General features: G+C 51.3%; 1 protein-coding gene across 3 annotated transcripts in view; it reads left to right on the forward strand.

The window, feature by feature from the left end:
* dzip1l (DAZ interacting zinc finger protein 1-like) overlaps nt 1-18,572 on the forward strand; it is a 258,300-nt gene that overhangs the window by 173,421 nt on the left and 66,307 nt on the right. For all 3 annotated transcript variants that reach the window (XM_070883278.1, XM_070883279.1, XM_070883280.1), the window contains 2 exons: nt 11,328-11,476; nt 14,071-14,242. In XM_070883278.1, the coding sequence (XP_070739379.1) occupies nt 11,328-11,476; nt 14,071-14,242 (321 nt within the window). The remainder of the gene's footprint in view (nt 1-11,327; nt 11,477-14,070; nt 14,243-18,572) is intronic.

Here is an 18,572-nt window from a genome sequence, read left to right on the forward strand (position 1 = left end):
AGGGGGCCCGCACTAATAATCCAGGGGGCCCGCACTAGTAATCCAGGAGGCCCGTACTAGTAATCCAGGAGCCCGCACTTGTAATCCAGGGGACCCGCACTAGTAATCCAGGGCCCGCACTAGTAATCCAGGGGACCCGCACTGATAATCCAAGGGGCCCGCACTAGTAATCCAGGGGGCCTGCACTAGTAATCCAGGGCCCGAACTAGTAATCCAGGGGGCCCGCACTCGTAATCCAGGGGGCCCGCACTAGTAATCCAGGGGGCCCGCACTAGTGATCCAGTGGGCCCACTTTAATAATCCAAGGGCCCGCACTGATAATCCAGGGGGCCCGCACTAGTAATCCAGGGGGCCCGCACTAGTAATCCAGTGTGCCCACTTTAATAATCCAGGGGCCCGAACGAGTAATCCAGGGGGGCTGCACTAATAATCCAGGGGCCCGCACTAGTAATCCAGGGGGCCCGCACCAGTAATCCAGGGGGCCTGCACTTGTAATCCAGGGGCCCGCACTTGTAATCCAAGGAGCCCGCACTCGTAATCCAGGGGGCCCGCACTTTTAATCCAGGGCCCGCAATAGTAATCCAGGGCGCCTGCACTAATAAACCAGGGGGCCCGCACTCGTAATCCAGGGCCCGAACTAGTAATCCAGGGGGCGTGTACTCGTAATCCAGGGGGCCCGCACTAGTAATCCAGGGGGCCCGCACTCGTAATCCAGGGGGCCCGCACTAGTAATCCAGGGGCCCGCACTAGTAATCCAGGGCGCCCACACTAATAATCCAGTGGGTCCGCACTAGTACTCCAGGGGGCCCGCACTAATAATCCAGGGGGCCCGCACTAACAATCCAGGGGGCCCGCACTAGTAATCCAGGGGCCCGCACTAGGAATCCAGGGGGCCTGCACCAATAATCCAGGGGCCCACACTAGTAATCCAGGAGGTCCGCACTCGTAATCCAGGGGCCCGCACTAGTAATCCAGGGGGCCCGCACTAGTAATCCAGGGGGCTCGCACTTGTAATCCAGGGGGCCCGCACTCGTAATCCAGGGGGCCCGCACTCGTAATCCAGGGCCCGCACTAGTAATCTAGGGCGCCCGCACTAATAATCCAGTGGGTCCGCACTAGTACTCCAGGGGGCCCGCACTAATAATCCAGGGGGCCCGCACTAACAATCCAGGGGGCCCGCACTAGTAATCCAGGGGCCCGCACTAGTAATCCAGGGGGCCTGCACCAATAATCCAGGGGCCCACACTAGTAATCCAGGAGGTCCGCACTCGTAATCCAGGGAGCCCGCACTAGTAATCCAGGGGGCCCGCACTAATAATCCAGGGGGCCCGCACTGGTAATCCGGAGCCCGCACTCGTAATCCACGGGGCCCGCACTAGTAATCCGGGGGCCCGCACTCGTAATCCAGGGGCCCCGCACTAGTAATCCAGGGTTCCCGCACTGGTAATCCGGGGCCCGCAATTGTAATCCAGGGGCCCACACTAGTAATCCAGGGGGCCCGCACTTGTAATCCAGGGGGCCCGCACTTGTCATCCAGGGGGCCCGCACTAGTAATCCAGGGGGCCCGCACCAGTAAACAAGGGGGCCCGCACTAGTAAACCAGGGGGCCCGCACTAGTAATCCAGGGGGCCCGCACTAGTAATCCAGGGGGCCCGCACTAATAAACCAGTGGGCCCGCACCAGTAATCCAGGGCCCGAACTAGTAATCCAGGGGGCCCGCACTCGTAATCCAAGGGGCCCGCACTAATAATCCAGGGGGCCCGCACTAGTAATCCATGGGCCCGCACTCGTAATCCAGGGGGCCTGCACTAGTAATCCAGGGGGCCCGCACTAGTAATCCAGGAGGCCCGCACTAATAATCCAGGGGCCCGCACTAGTAATCCAGGGGGCCCGCACTAGTAATCCAGGGGGCCCGCACTAGTAATCCAGGGGGCCCGCACTCGTAATCCAGGTTGCCCGCACTCGTAATCCAGGGCGCCCGCACGAATAATCCAGGGGGTCCGCACTAGTAATCCAGGGGCCCCGCACTAATAATCCAGGTGGCCCGCACTAATAATCCAGGGGGCCCGCACTCGTAATCCAGGCGCCCGCACTAGTAATCCAGGGGGCCTGCACCAATAATCCAGGGGCCCGCACTAGTAATCCAGGGGGCCCGCACTCGTATCCAGGGAGCCCGCACTAGTAATCCAGGGGGCCCGCACTAATAATCCAGGGGGCCCGCACTGGTAATCCGGGGCCCGCACTCGTAATCCACGGGGCCCGCACTAGTAATCCGCGGCCCGCACTAGTAATCCAGGGTTCCCGCACTGGTAATCCGAGGCCCGTAATTGTAATCCGGGGCCCGCATTAGTAATCCAGGGGGCCCGCACTCGTAATCCGGGGCTCGCACTCGTAATCCAGGGCCCGCACTCGTAATCCAGGGGGCCCGCACTCGTAATCCAGGGGGCCCGCACTCGTAATCCAGGGGGCCCGCACTCGTAATCCGGGGCCCGCACTCGTAATGCAGGGGCCCGCACTAGTAATCCAGGGGCCCACACTCGTAATCCAGGGGCCCGCACTCGTAATCCAGGGGCTCGCACTAGTAATCCAGGGGCCCGCACTAGTAATCCAGGGGGCCCGCAATAGTAATCCAGGGGGCCCGCACTAGTAATCCAGGGGGCCCGCAATAGTAATCCAGGGGGCCCGCACTAGTAATCCAGGGGGCCCGAACTAGTAATCCAGGGGGCCCGAACTAGTAATCCAGGGGGCCCGCAGTAGTAATCCAGGGGGCCCGCACTCGTAATCCAGGGGCCCGCACTAGTAATCCAGGGGCCTGCACTAGTAATCCAGGGGCCCGCACTAATAATCCAGGGGCCCGCACTCGTAATCCAATGCCCGCACTAGTAATCCAGGGGCCCGCACTAGTAATCCAGGGGCCCGCACTAGTAATCCAGGGAGCCCGCACTAGTAATCCAGGGGGCCCGAACTAGTAATCCAGGGGGCCCGCAGTAGTAATCCAGGGGGCCCGCACTAAAAATCTAGGGGGCCCGCACTAAAAATCTAGGGGGCCCGCACTAGTAATCCAGGGAGCCCGCACTAGTAATCCAGGGGGCCCGAACTAGTAATCCAGGGGGCCCGCACTAATAATCCATGGCCCCGCACTATTAATCCAGGGGGCCCGCACTAGTAATCCAGTGCCCTAACTAGTAATCCAGGGAGCCCGCACTAGTAATCCAGGGGGCCCGCACTAATAATCCGGGAGCCCGCACTAGTAATCCAGGGGCCCGCACTAGTAATCCAGGGAGCCTGCACTAGTCATCCAGGGGGCCCGCAGTAGTAATCCAAGGGGCCCGCACTAATAATCCGGCGGGCCCGCACTAGTAATCCAGGGGCAAGCACTAGTAATCCAGGTGCCCGCACTAGTAATCCAGGGGCCCGCACTAGTAATCCAGGGGCCCGCACTAATAATCCGGCGGGCCCGCACTAGTAATCCAGGTGTCCGCACTAGTAATCCAGGGGGCCCGCACTAGTAATCCAGGGCCCGCACAAGTAATCCAGGGGGCCTGCACTAATAATCCAGGGGGCCTGCACTAGTAATCCAGGGGGCCTGCACTAGTAATCCAGGGGGCCCGCACTCGTAATCCAGAGGGCCCGAACCGGTAATCCGGGGGCCCGAACCGATAATCCGGGGGCCCGAACCGATAATCCGGGGGCCCGACCCAGTAATCCTGGGGCCCGCGCTAGTAATCCAGGGGCCTGCACTAATAATCCAGGGGGCCTGCACTAGTAATCCAGGGGCCTGCACTAGTAATCCAGGGGGCCCGCACTCGTAATCCAGAGGGCCCGAACCGGTAATCCGGGGGCCCGAACCGGTAATCCGGGGGCCCGAACCGATAATCCGGGGGCCCGACCCGGTAATCCTGGGGCCCGCGCTAGTAATCCAGGGGGCCCGCACTGGTAATCCTGGGCTCTGCATCGGTAATCCCGCTATGACAGTTTGAGAATTTGAATTCAGTTTTAAAGAAATCTGGAAATAAAACGCTGATCTCAATGGAAGTGACCATGAAGCTGCCAAATTGTCATTAAAAACCCAACTGATTCACCAATGTCCTTTTGGGAAGAAAATCTACCGTCTTTACCCGGTCTGGTCTGTATGTGAATCAGTCCTCACAACCATGTGGTTGACTCTTAACTGCCTTTTGAAATGGGCAAGTAAGTCACTTAGTTACCATCTCTTTTTAAAAATTGTTTCATGGGATGTGAGCATCACTGGCAAGGCCAGCATTTATTGCCCATTCCTAATTGTCCTTGAGAAGGTGGTGGTGAGTCACCTTCTTGAACCGCTGCAGTCCGTGTGGTGAAGGTTCTCCCACAGTGCTGTTCGGGAGGGAGTTCCAGGATTTTGACCCAGCGACGATGAAGGAATGGCGATATATTTCCAAGTCAGGATGGTGTGTGACTTGGAGGGGAACTTGCAGGTGATGGTATTCCCATGCGCCTGCTGCCCTTGTCCTTCTAGGCAGTAGAGGTCGTGGGTTTGGGAGGTGCTGCCAAAGAATCCTTGGCGAGTTTCTGCAGTGCATCTTGTAGATGGTACACACTGCAGCCACGGTGCGCCGGTGGTGGAGGGAGTGAATGTTTAAGGTGGTGGATGGGGTGCCAATCAAGTGGGCTGCTTTGTCCTGGATGGTGTCGAGCTTAGAGTGTTGTTGGAGCTGCATTTATACAGGCACGTGGAGATTATTCATTCACATTCCTGACTTGTGCCTTGTATGGTGGAAAGGCTTTGGGGAGTCAGATGGTGAGACACTCGCTGCAGAATACCCAGCCTCTGACCTGCTCTTGTTGCCACAGTATTTATGTGGCTGGTCCAGTTAAGTTTCTGGTCAATGGTGACCCCCCAGGATGTTGATGGTGGGGGGTTTGGCGATGGTAATGTCGTTGAATGTCATGGGGAGGTACTTGTTGGAGATGGTCATTGCCTGGCACTAGTGTGGCGTGAATGTTACTTGCCACTTATCAGCCCAAGCCTGAATGTCATCCAGGTCTTGCTATATGTGGGCACGGATTGCTCCATTATCTGAGGAGTTGTGAATGGCGCTGAACACTGCAATCATCAGCGAACATTCCCACTTCTGACCTTATGATGGAGGGAAGGTCATTGATGAAGCAGCTGAAGATGGTTGGGCCTAGGACAGTGCCCAGGGGAATTCCTGCAATGATGTCCTGGGGCTGTGATCATTGACTTCCAACAACCACAACCATCTTCCTTTGTGCTAGGTATGACTCCTGCCAGTGAAGAGTTTTCCCCCTGATTCCCATTGACTTCAGTTTTACTAGGGCTCCTTGATGCCAGACTATGTCAAATGTTACCCCGATGTTAAGGACAGTCACTCTCACCTCACGTTTGGAATTCAGCTCTTTTATCCAAGGCTGTGATGAGGTCTGGAGCCGAGTGGTCCTGCCATACCCAAACTGAGCATTGGTGAGCAGGTAATTGTTGAGTAAGTGCTGTTTGATAGCATGTCGGCGACACCTTCCATCATTTGCTGATGATTGAAATTAGACTGATGGGGCAGTAATTAGCTGGATTAGATGTGTCCTTTTTGTGGACAGGACATACCTGGGCAGTTTTCAGCACGACAGCCGGAATGTTGTCGAGGGCCCATAGCCTTTGCTGTATCCAGTGCGCTCAGCCATTTCTTGATATCACTAAGAGTGAACCAAATTGGCTGTGATGGTGGGGAGCTCAGGAGGAGGCCGAGATGGATCATCCACTCGGCACTTCTGGCTGAAGATGGTTGCAAACACTTCAGCCTTGTCTTTTGCACTCACATGCTGGGCTCCGCCATCATTGAGGATAGGGACATTCATGGAGCCTCCTCCTCCCATTGTTTAATAATCCACCACCATTCACGACTGGATGTGGCAAGACTACAGAGCATTGATCCGATCCGTTGGTTGTGGGATCGCTTAGCTCTGTCTATAGGATGCTGCTTCCGTTGTTTAGCATGCATTTAGTCCTGTGTTGCAGCTTCCCCAGGTTGGCATCTCATTTTTAGGTACATCTGGTGCTGCTCCTGGCATGCTCTTCTGTACTCTTCGTTGAACCAGGGTTGATTCCCTGGCTTGAAGGTAATGGTAGAATGAGGGATTTGCCGGGCCATGAGGTTACAGATTGTGATAGAATACAATTCGGCTGTTGCTGATGGCCCACAGAGTCTCATGGATGCCCAGTTTTGAGCTGCTAGATCTGTTCTGAATCTATCCCATTTAGCACAGTGGTAGTGCCACACAACACGATGGAGGATGTCCTCTGTGTGAAGACAGGACTTCGTCTCCACAAGGACTGTGCGGTGGTCACTACTACCAGTGCTGTCATGGACAGATACATCTGCGACCGGTTGATTGGTGAGGACGAGGTCAAGTAGGTTTTTCTCTCATGTTGGTTCTCTCACCTCCTGCCGCAAGCCCAGTCTGGCATCTATGTCCTTCAGGATTCGGCCAGCTCGGTCAGTAATGGTGCTACTGAGCCACTCTCGGTTATGGATGTTGAAGTTCCCCACCAGAGTACTTACTGCGCGCTTGCCCTCAGTGTTTCTTCCAAGTGGTGTTCAACATGGAGGGGTACTGGTTCATCAGCCAAGGGAGGGCTATCGGTGGTAATCAGCAGGACGTTTCCTTACCCATGCTTCACCTGAAGCCATGAGACTTCGTGGTGTCTGGAGTTAATGTTGAGGACACCCAGGGCCACTCCCTCCTGACTGTATACCACTGCTGCCACCCCTGCGATGGTGATGGAGGAGTCTGGGACATTGGATGAAAGGTATGATTCTGTGAGTATGACTCTCAGGCTGTTGCTTGACTACTCTGTGGGACAGCTCTCTCAATTTTGGCACATGTCCCCAGATGTTGGTGAGGGGGACTTTGCAGGATCAATAGGGCTGGGTGTGCCTTTGTCGTGTCCGTAGCTGGTGCCGAGATCGATGCCGGGTGGTCTGTCTGGTTTTATTTTTCTTATCGCTTTTCGTAGCGGTTTGTCACAACCGATGGGCTTGCGAGACAGATAAGAGTCAACCACATTGCTGTTTATCAAGGCAACTAGGGATTGGCAATAAATGCCAGCCTTTGTCAACGATGCCCTCATCCTGAGAAACAAGGGCAGCTTCAGAGTATTTGTCATTGAGGATGTTGCATTTGATTTTGATGACGATGTTGATGTTGGCAGTGATAATGTTGATAATGGTGGCAGTGGTGGTGATGAGAATGATGCTGATGTTGATGCTGGTGATGTTGGTGATGGCGGTGGTGATGATGTTGATGGTGATGTTCCAGTGTCTCTGACGACTACATGTGCGGAAAGTGTACCCTGCTGCAGCTCCTGACAGACTGCATTGCGACACTGGAGCTGCGGGTGGATTCACTCTGGAGCATGCGCGATGCTGAGGATGCCCTGAATAGCACATTTAGTGAGTTGGTCTTACCGCAGGTAAAGGTTACACAGACAGATAGGGAATGGATGACCAACAGGAAGAGCAGTGGAAGGAAGGTAGTGCAGAGATCCCCTGCGGTCATCCCCCTCCAAAACAGATACACCGCTTTGGGTATTGTTGGGGGGATGACTCATCAGGGGAGAGCAGCAGCAGTCAAGTTCATGGCACCGTGGGTGGCTTTGCTACACAAGAGGGCAGGAGGGAGAGCTATAGTGGTAGGGGATTTTATTGTAAGGGGAATAGATAGATGTTTCTGCAGCCCCAATCGAGACTCCAGGATGGTATGTTGCCTCCCTGGTACAAGGGTCAAGGATGTCTCAGAGTGATTGCAGGACATTTTGAAGGGGGAGGGTGAACAGCCAGTTGTCGTGGTGCATATAGGTAATAACGACATAAGTAAAAAAACATGATGAGGTCCTACAAGCTGAATTTAGGGAGCTAGGAGTTAAATTAAAAAGTAGTAATCTCAGGATTGCTACCAGTGCCACGTGCTAGTCAGAGTAGGAATCGCAGGATAGCTCAGATGAATACATGGCTTGAGGAGTGGTGCAGAAGGGAGGGATTCACATTCCTGGGACATTGGAACTGGTTCTGGGGGAGGTGGGACCAGTACAAACTGAGAACCAATGTCTCAGGGGGAGTGTTTGCTAGTGCTGTTGGAGAGGGGTTAAACTAATATGGCAGGGGGATGGGAACCTATGCAGGGAGACAGAGGGAAGTAGAATGGAGGCAGAAGCAAAAGAAAGAAAGAAGAAAAGTAAAAGTGGAGGATGGAGAAACCCAAGGCAAAATCAAAAAGGGCCACATTGCAGCAAAATTCCAAAAGGACAAAGTGTGTTAAAAAGAAAAGCCTCAAGGCTCTGTGCCTCAATGCGAGGAGTATTCGTAATAAGGTGGATGAATTAACTTCACAGGCAGCAATTAATGAATATGATATAATTGGCATCACGGAGACATGGCTCCAGGGTGACCAAGGCTGGGAACTCAACATCCAGGGGTATTCAACATTCAGGAAGGATAGACAGAAAGGAAAACGAGGTGGGGTAGCGTTGTTGGTTAAAGAGGAAATTAATGTAATAGTAAGGAAGGACATTAGCGTGGATGATGTGGAATCTGTATGGGTGGAGCTGCGGAATACCAAAGGGCAGAAAACGCTAGTGGGAGTTCTGTACAGACCACCAAACAGTAGTAGTGAGGTTGGGGACAGCATCAAACAAGAAATTAGGGATGTGTGCAATAAAGGTACAATTGTTGAAGTTCATCCAATTGTTGAAGTATCATGGGTGACTTTAATCTACATATAGATTGGGCTAACCAAACTGGTAGCAATACGGTGGAGGAGGATTTCCTGGAGTGTATTAGGAATGGTTTTCTGGACCAATGTGTCGTGGAACCAACCAGAGGGCTGGCCATCCTGGACTGGGTGATGTGTAATGAGAACGGACTAATTACCAATCTTGTTATGCGAGGTCCCATGGGGAAGAATGACCATAATATGGTAAAATTCTTTATTAAGATGGAGAATGACACAGTTAATTCAGAGACTAGGGTCCTGAACTTAAGGAAAAGTAACTTTGATGGTATGAGACGTGAATTGGCTAGAATAGACTGGCGAATGATACTTAAAGGGTTGACAGTGGATAGGCAATGCCAAACATTTAAAGATCACATGGATGAACTTCAACAATTGTACATCTCTGTCTGGAGTAAAAATAAAACGGGGAAGGTGACTCAACCGTGGCTAACAAGGAAAATTAAGGATAGTGTTAAATCCAAGGAAGAGGCATATAAATTGGCCAGAAAAAGCAGCAAACCTGAGGACTGGGAGAAATTTAGAATTTAGCAGAGGAGGACAAAGGGTTTAATTAGGAGGGGGAAAATAGAGAATGAGAGGAAGCTTGCCGGGAATATAAAAACTGACTGCTTCTACAGATTTGTGAAGAGAAAAAGATTAGTGAAGACAAACGTAGGACCCTTGCAGTCAGATTCAGGTGAATTTATAATGGGGAACAAAGAAATGGCAGACCAGTTGAACAAATACTTTGGTTCTGTCTTCACGAAGGAAGACACAAATAACCTTCCGGAAGTACTAGGGGAGCGAGGGTCTAGTGAGAAGGAGGAACTGAAGGAAATCCTTATTAGGCGGGAAATTGTGTTAGGGAAATTGATGGGATTGAAGGCCGATAAATCCCCGGGGTCTGATTGTCTGCATCCCAGAGTAATTAAGGAAGTGGCCCTAGAAATAGTGGATGCATTGGTGATCATTTTCCAACAGTCTATCAACTCTGGATCAGTTCCTATGGACTGGAGCTAATGTAACACCACTTTTAAAAAAAGGAGGGAGAGAGAAAACGGGTAATTATAGACCAGTTAGCCTGACATCAGTAGTGGGGAAAGTGTTGGAATTAATTATTAAAGATGAAATAGCAGCGCATTTGGAAAGCAGTGACAGGATCAGTCCAAGTCAGCATGGATTTATGAAAGGGAAATCATGCTTGACAAATCTTCTAGAATTTTTTGAGGATGTAACTAGTAGAGTGGACAAGGGGGAACCAGTGGATGTGGTGTATTTGGACTTTCAAAAGGCTTTTGACAAGGTCCCACACAAGAGATTCGTGTGCAAAATTAAAGCAGATAGTATTGGGGGTAATGTACTGACGTCGATAGAGAATTGGTTGGCAGACAGGAAGCAGAGAGTCAGGATTAACGGGTCCATTTCAGAATGGCAGGCAGTGACTAGTGGGGTGCTGCAGGGCTCAGTGCTGGGACCCCAGCTATTTACAATATACATCAATGATTTGGATGAAGGAATTGAGTGTAATATCTCCAAGTTTGCAGATGACACTAAACTGGGTGGTGGTGTGAGCTGTGAGGAGGATGCTAAGAGACTGCAGGGTGACTTGAACAGGTTAGGTGAGTGGGCAAATGCATGGCAGATGCAGTATAATGTGGATAAATGTGAGATTATCCACTTTGGTGGCAAAAACACGAAGGCAGAATATTATCTGAATGGCGGCAGATTCGGAAAAGGGGAGGTGCAACGAGACCTGGGTGTCATGGTACATCAGTCATTGAAAGTTGGCATGCAGGTACAGCAGGCGGTGAAGAAGGCAAATGGTATGTTGGCCTTAATAGCTAGGGGTTTTGAGTATAGGAGCAGAGAGTTCTTACTGTAGTTGTACAGGGTCTTGATGAGGCCTCACCTGGAATATTGTGTTCAGTTTTGGTCTCTTAATCTGAGGAAGGATGTTCTTGCTATTGAGGGAGTGCTATTGAGGCACCAGACTGATTCCTGGGATGGCTGGACTGACATATGAGGAGAGACTGGATCGACTGGGCCTTTATTCACTGGAGTTTAGAAGGATGAGAGGGGATCTCATCGAAACATATAAAATTCTGACGGGACGGGACAGGTTAGATGCAGGAAGAATGTTCCCGATGTTGGGGAAGTCCAGAACCAGGGGACGCAGTCTAAGGATAAGGGGTAAGCCATTTAGGACTGAGATGAGGAGAAACTTTTTCACTCAGAGAGTTGTTAACCTGTGGAATTATCTACCGCAGAGACTTGTTGATGCCAGTTCATTGGATATATTCAAGAGCGAGTTAGATATGGCCCTTACGGCTAAAGGGATCAAGGGGTATGGAGAAAAAGCAGGAATGGGGTACTGAAGTGAATGATCCGCCATGATCTTATTGAATGGTGGTGCAGGCTTGAAGGGCCGAATGGCCTACTCCTGCACCTATTTTCTATGTTTCTATGATGTTGATGTTGATGGTGATGATGTGCGAGCCATTGCTGGGGAAGAGTGCTGAGGGCAGTGTCTGAGGTGCTGTTTTCTTTCCCTTGTTTCCTAGGTACCATGATTCAAAGCATGACCAAGAGTCTGGAGAAACAGCTGAGCTCTCCAGCGAAGAAACCCATCGGGGGGGTTAAACTCTTCCCTATGCCCCAAGTGGCACCTCGGACTTCTCCAAAGAACAGCTCTGTCGTCAAGAAGTTGCAGGTAATGAGCCCCGAGATACCATTAACTGGCATTCCCCTCCCCCCCCGCTACATTGCAGCCCATAAATAATCAGTAAATATTCAAACGCTTTCTACTGACCTTACTTGGGGCATGGAGGAGGTATTGGAGCGGGGTTGGGGGGTGTTGGTCGGGGATTGGGTGGGAGTGGGGGGATGTTGGTCAGGGGTTGGGGTGGGGTTGGGGGTAGTGGGTGGTGCTGGTCCGGGGTTGGGGCGGAGTGGGGGGGCGGGTGTGCGATGAGGCCTTTGTGAGGAGATTTTTCTCTCCTTGTGAGTAGATTATTGTTACTTTGGTCACTGGGCGGGAGCAGGAAGGAGAAAGAAACACATTTTGAGTGAGGGACATTGAACGGCAAAGAAAAGTCTCTTCTGTTCCCAGGGACAGGGGCAGCTGGCACTACTGTGTCTGTTCATAAGCTGCAGTGATGTTCACGAGGTCAGAATTGGCGGAACGCAGAGATCTCTGAGGGAATGTAGGTCTGGAGGAGCTTACAGAGATTGGGAGGGGCGAGCTCATGGAGGGATTTGAAAACCAGGGTGAGAATTTTAACATTTTACCCAGTCGGGCCTATATGTGACTCCAGTCCCAGCCCTGCTTGAAGCTTAACTATGCTCTGAAGTGACCTAGCAAGCCGCTCAGTTACCACAACCTTCTCCGGGCAACTGGGGATGAGCAATAAATGCTGGCGACATCCACATAGTTACAATTCATTTAAAATTATAATTTATCTACTGGGGGCAACTCGTCGAAGGCGATCCTGAGCCTTGCAATGACACTAATGCCTTACTCTTTGGGTACTCAAACAGTTTAACATTAAATGAAGAATCTCCGCAACCCGACCACACTAAATCAGAGAATCATGGTATACAGCACAGAAGGAAGCCATTCGGCCCATCGTATCTGTGCCAACTCTTTGAAAGAGCTACACAGTTAGTCTCACTCAATCTCTCTGACCCCATAGCCCTGTAAATATTTCCCTTCAAATATTTAACTTTTTTGAAAGTTGCTATTGAATCTGCGTCCACCGCCGCTTCAGGCAGCGCATAACTCGCTGCGTCAAGAACTGTTTTCCTCATATCGCCTCTAATTCTTAAAGCTGTGCTTTCTGGTTACATCCTTCCACCACTGGAACCAGTTTCTCTTTATTTACTCTACCAAAACCATTCATGATTTTGAACACCTCTCTCAAATCACCTCTTAACCGCCTCTGCTCTAAGGAGAACAACCCCAGCTTCTCCTGCCTCTCCATGTAACTGAAGTCTGTCATCCCTGATACCATTCTAGTAAATCTCCTCCGCACCCTCTCCAAGGCCTTGACGTACTTCCTAAAGTGCAGTGCCCAGAATTGTCCACAATACTCCAGCTGGGGCCTAATCAACCTGTCCTAAAAGGTTTTGCATAACTTCCTTGTTTTTCTACATGATGGCCAGAATTGTCTCCTAGGCAGGGCTCCTCTGAGGCGGGAAACCAGGGAGGCCCAGTGTCCCATGGGATGTGGATGTCACTGGCAAGGCCAGCATTTGTTGCCTGTCCCTAACTGTCCTGGAGAAGGTGGTGGTGAGCCGCCTGTTTTTGAACCGCTGCAGTCCGTGTGGTTAATGAGCGGCACACTCCAGGAGGATTCCCACACTGCCTGCCTCTTCCTACCCTGCTGAATGACCACACACTTACTGTCCCGAGCTTTCTGTGGCTTTGTGGGGACCACCTCCTGGAACGACGATCTAGGAAATGTTGCGGGCATGTAGTTGCAGAACAAACACATTTGCGCACACACAGGCACTCACTCGCTCGTGCATGCACACTCACACGGAGTTCAGCTGTCTATCATGCCCTACTCGTTCCCCCCCACCCTGGTATCTCAGTCGCTGGTGTATCCCAGGATGAAACACAAAAAGTTAGTATGCAGGTACAGCAAATAATTAGGAAGGCAAATAGAATGTTGGCCTTTATTGCAAAGGGGATAGAGTATAAAAGCAGAGAAGTCCTGCTACAACTGTACACACCTGGAGTACTGTGTACAGTTTTGGTCTCCATATTTAAGGAGGGATATACTTGCATTGGAGGTTGTTCAGAGAAGGTTCATGCAGTTGATTCCTGAGATGAAGGGGTTGTCTTATGAAGAAAGGTTGAGCAGATTGGGCCTATACTCATTGGCATTTAGAAGAATGAGAGGTGATCTTATTGAAACATATAAAATTCTGAGGGGGCTGGACAGGGTAGATGCAGAGAGGATGTTTCCCCTCATGGGAGAATCTAGAACTGGGGGCATAGTTTCAGAATAAGGGGTCGCCCATTTAAAACAGATGCGGAGGAATTTCTTCCCTGAGGGTCGTGAATCTGTGGAATTCTCTGCCCTAGAGAACTGTGGAGGCTGGATCATTGAATATATTTAAGGTGGAGATAGACAGATCTTTGAAGGATAAGGAAGTCAAGGGTTATGGGGAGCGGACAGGGAAGTGGAGTTGAGGCCAGAATCTTATTGAATGGCGAAGCAGGCGCGAGAGGCCGTCGGGCCAACTCCTGCTACTATTTCTTATGTTCTTATGTCAACCATCTCTGCTTTCTGTTGGCAGTTGTCTGACGATGAGGAGAGTGAGCTGGACATCTCGTCCATCGAGGACGTGTCGGAAGAGTTTGCCTTGAAAGGAACGATCTCGAAGGCAGTGGCCATGCCCAGGCGAAGTTCCGAGCCGTCCCACTCTCAGGGAACCAGTGTCTGGAGCTCGTCTGCCAGCAGAGGGGCAGGTTGGTAGCGAGAACGACCTGCATGCTGAACCTAACGCTCGACCGAAACAAAAGGACTGTTGCTTTTTTTATTTGCTTGCATGTTTTTAAATCAAAGTGACTTTGGTCTTTACTCAGTCATAATTCACCTTTGACCCCCGGATCACCTTACTGGATATGGGGCATGTAAAAAGATCAGTTGGAAATTTGTGTGTTTTGCAAGAAAATCATGACATTTATTTTTTGAACATCCTTTGATAAAAGTGGAGTCATAATGCTGTTTGATTTTTTAAAAATGTATTCGTTCGTGGGATGTGGTCGTCGCCGGTAAGGGCCAGCATTTATTGCCCATCCCTAATTGTCCTCGAGCAGGTGGTGGTGAGCCGCTATTTCAGAGGGGAGTTAAAGGTCAACCACAGTGCTGTGGGTTTGGAGTCACTTGGAGTCAGCTGACAGGAAGGGGAGGGGTCTACCTTAAGGGATGAAACAGTAACGTTGTATTTGTCAGTAAACGCTCCCTTCCTGTCAGCTGACACTGTGATACTCCTGGTCTCGCATCATATCCTTGTTAACCCCCATCCTGTCACATGATGCATCGTGTTTTCCTCATTGCCTCCCATCCTCTGTTGAAGACATTGCATCGGGCTGGGGGCCAGTTTCACACTTACTGGCCCCCCTCGGGTAGTTCATCCAAGAAGTGTGAATATCGACAGGCTGTTTGACCCTGGAAGGCATCGCAGCTGCTTCCAGTTCTGTTCTCTCCTGATATGCACCAATACACATCTCTTGGCAACAGAAGGTCACTCAACTCCAGGCAGGGCATCCTCCGTTTGCCTGAGATATTGGAGCATAGCCAGTGTCTGTGAGACACACAACTTCATCGTCCTGTGCCTCAGTACAGGGTGTTTGCACTCTACCATTCATTGGAACTATACACAATGCAGACAGGAGCACACAGTACAGGTTGGACCTCCCCTCGTCTGGCATGATTCTGGTGGCCGGGGGCGCATGCGCAGAACGGGGCCGACCTCCCCCGACTTTAGGGTCTGCCGACACTTCGGGCCCACCTAGGGCACTGACCTCCTCACCACCCACTTCCCCGACCTCGGGCCGCCTTCCCCCCCACCCCTTGGGCTGACCTCCCTTTATCTGGCAAAATCCCTTATACAGCACAGGCCAGGTCCCGAGGGTGACGGATAAGGGAGATTCAATCTGTACTGTGCAATCCAACACAGTACTGTGCAGTACAGTATAACAGTGCAGTATAACACGGTGCAGTACAGTATAACACGGTGCAGTACAGTATAACACGGTACAGTATAATGGTGCCGTACAGTATAACACGGTGCTGTACAGTATAACACGGTACAGTATAACACGGTGCAGTACAGTATAACATGGTACAGTATAACACGTTGCAGTACAGTATAACACGGTGCTGTACAGTATAACACGGTACAGTACAGTATAACACGGTACAGTATAACACGGTACAGTACTGTATAACATGGTACAGTATAACACGTTGCAGTACAGTATAACACGGTGCTGTACAGTATAACACGGTACAGTATAACACGGTGCAGTACAGTATAACATGGTACAGTATAACACGTTGCAGTACAGTATAACACGGTGCTGTACAGTATAACATGGTGCGGTACAGTATAACACGGTACAGTATAACTGCAAGTGTACAAGAGAAGATTCACACCGTCACTTTAAGCTGATTTGATATCCCATCCACTACCCGTACTTGACCTGTTTATTGTGATGGCAGATTAGTGGGAATTAACAGATTGGAATCTCTGTGTTATGAACAGAAGCTGTTACGGTTCCTATTGAGACCAGTCTGTACTGTACTCTGTCTGACGGCGAGAGGAATGATCGTGTTTTTTTTATATATAATTTTTTGTATCGGCCAAATTCCCTGATCCCAGTTAGGGGAGGTACTCAAAGGGAGCAGGGGAGAGGGAATGGCCTCTGCATTGTTGGAGTCCGCTCACCAGATGCATGGACTTTGAGCGCGGCCCCCCACTGGGATCATTGAATTTACCCAGATCATTATTTTGAAACTGTGATTCGTTCTTGTTGTGTGAAACAGAATAAATAAATTGTTTCTTCCGCATATTTCATTACTGCTTCCCTTCAGGTGCTCTGATAGCGTCTTCTGGGGGTAGTGCATTTGCATTTGTCGCGATACGCTGTTGCTGGCCGTATTACTGGCCCTCCCTCCGGCAGTATTACTGGTCAAATGGGCCCCTCCCTCCGGCAGTATTACTGGTCAAATGGGCCCCTCCCTCCGGCAGTATTACTGGTCGAATAGGCCCCTCCCTCCGGCAGTATTACTGGTCGAATAGGCCCCTCCCTCCGGCAGTATTACTGGTCAAATGGGCCTCTCCCTCCGGCAGTATTACTGGTCGAATAGACCCCTCCCTCCGGCAGTATTACTGGTCAAATGGGCCCCTCCCTCCGGCAGTTTTACTGGTCGAATAGGCCCCTCCCTCCGGCAGTATTACTGGTCGAATAGGCCCCTCCCTCCGGCAGTATTACTGGTCAAATGGGCCCCTCCCTCCGGCAGTATTACTGGTCGAATAGGCCCCTCCCTCCGGCAGTATTACTGGTCAAATGGGCCCCTCCCTCCGGCAGTATTACTGGTCGAATAGGCCCCTCCCTCCGGCAGTATTACTGGTCAAATGGGCCCCTCCCTCCGGCAGTATTACTGGTCAAATGGGCCCCTGCCTCCGGCAGTATTACTGGTCGAATAGGCCCCTCCCTCCGGCAGTATTACTGGTCGAATAGGCCCCTCCCTCTGGCAGTATTACTGGTCAAATAGGCCCCTCCCTCTGGCAGTATTACTGGTCAAATGGGCCCCTCCCTCTGACAGTATTACTGGTCAAATGGGCCCCTCCCTCTGACAGTATTACTGGTCAAATGGACCCCTCCCTCCGGCAGTATTACTGGTCGAATAGGCCCCTCCCTCCGGCAGTATTACTGGTCGAATAGGCCCCTCCCTCCGGCAGTATTACTGGTCAAATGGGCCCCTCCCTCCGGCAGTATTACTGGTCGAATAGGCCCCTCCCTCCGGCAGTATTACTGGTCAAATGGGCCCCTCCCTCCGGCAGTATTACTGGTCAAATGGGCCCCTGCCTCCGGCAGTATTACTGGTTGAATAGGCCCCTCCCTCTGGCAGTATTACTGGTCGAATAGGCCCCTCCCTCTGACAGTATTACTGGTCGAATAGGCCCCTCCCTCTGGCAGTATTACTGGTCAAATGGGCCCCTCCCTCCGGCAGTATTACTGGTTGAATGGGCCCCTCCCTCTGGCAGTATTACTGGTCAAATGGGCCCCTCCCTCCAGCAGTATTACTGGTCAAATGGGCCCCTCCCTCCGGCAGTATTACTGGTCAAATGGGCCCCTCCCTCTGGCAGTATTACTGGTCAAATGGGCCCCTCCCTCCGGCAGTATTACTGGTCGAATAGGCCCCTCCCTCTGGTAGTATTACTGGTTGAATGGGCCCCTCCCTCTGGCAGTATTACTGGTCGAATAGGCCCCTCCAGAGTGTTCAGCTTTAAAATGGCAGTGGCCTTGAATCTACCTCAGGGAAGCAGTGCCTGGAAAACGGAGAAAGTTCTCCAGAGATTTTCACCCCTCACTGGTTCCTTCACCGCTGTTGTCAGCAATGTTCCTGTTCATTGTTTCTGGGTGCGTGGCCCCTTTAAGGGGCTGAGGGGCCCTCTCAGAATATCCGGCATGCGTGAGCTTTCTCATTGAAAAGCCTTGAGCTGGCTGCACAGCTTAAAGGAAAGATTGGTTTCCAGTATAACTACCATCCTTGCTCTTCACCTGCCCCATTGCATGGTGGGGAATTCCTGGAAAGAGTCGTGCTGTAAATTTCCATTTGTCCATCACAATGAAAATAAGATTCCTGATTTGTTGTAGTGTGTGGAGCCCGCTGCACGGATTGGGGGGAATATACCCCGGGGCAATACGGGTAATATCCGACCAGCCACCACCTCTACAGCTGGCCTGGTTTACCCTTCCATTGATAGCACAGCCAGGCATGGTGGACAATGCAAAGCTAATTCAAGATCGCCTATTTTACACCATTGCCGAAACTATACATTCCTCCCAGAAATGAAATGAGAAAAGGCTATTTAACCCCGTGCAGTCTGTCTGATCATTGGCTGTATTCCCCCCCCCACACTGTCCCCTCCCCTCCCACTGTCTCCAACCTCCCCCTCCCCACCCCACTGTTCCCCCCTCCTCCCCCGATCTCCTGACCCATCATTGACATTGACTCGGCCCACCATTGTCCCTGCTTCATGCACCAGATCTCCCGAGGGAACAT

The sequence above is a fragment of the Pristiophorus japonicus genome, chromosome 6, assembly GCF_044704955.1.
Source record: "Pristiophorus japonicus isolate sPriJap1 chromosome 6, sPriJap1.hap1, whole genome shotgun sequence".
Classification (NCBI taxonomy): Eukaryota; Metazoa; Chordata; class Chondrichthyes; family Pristiophoridae; genus Pristiophorus; species Pristiophorus japonicus.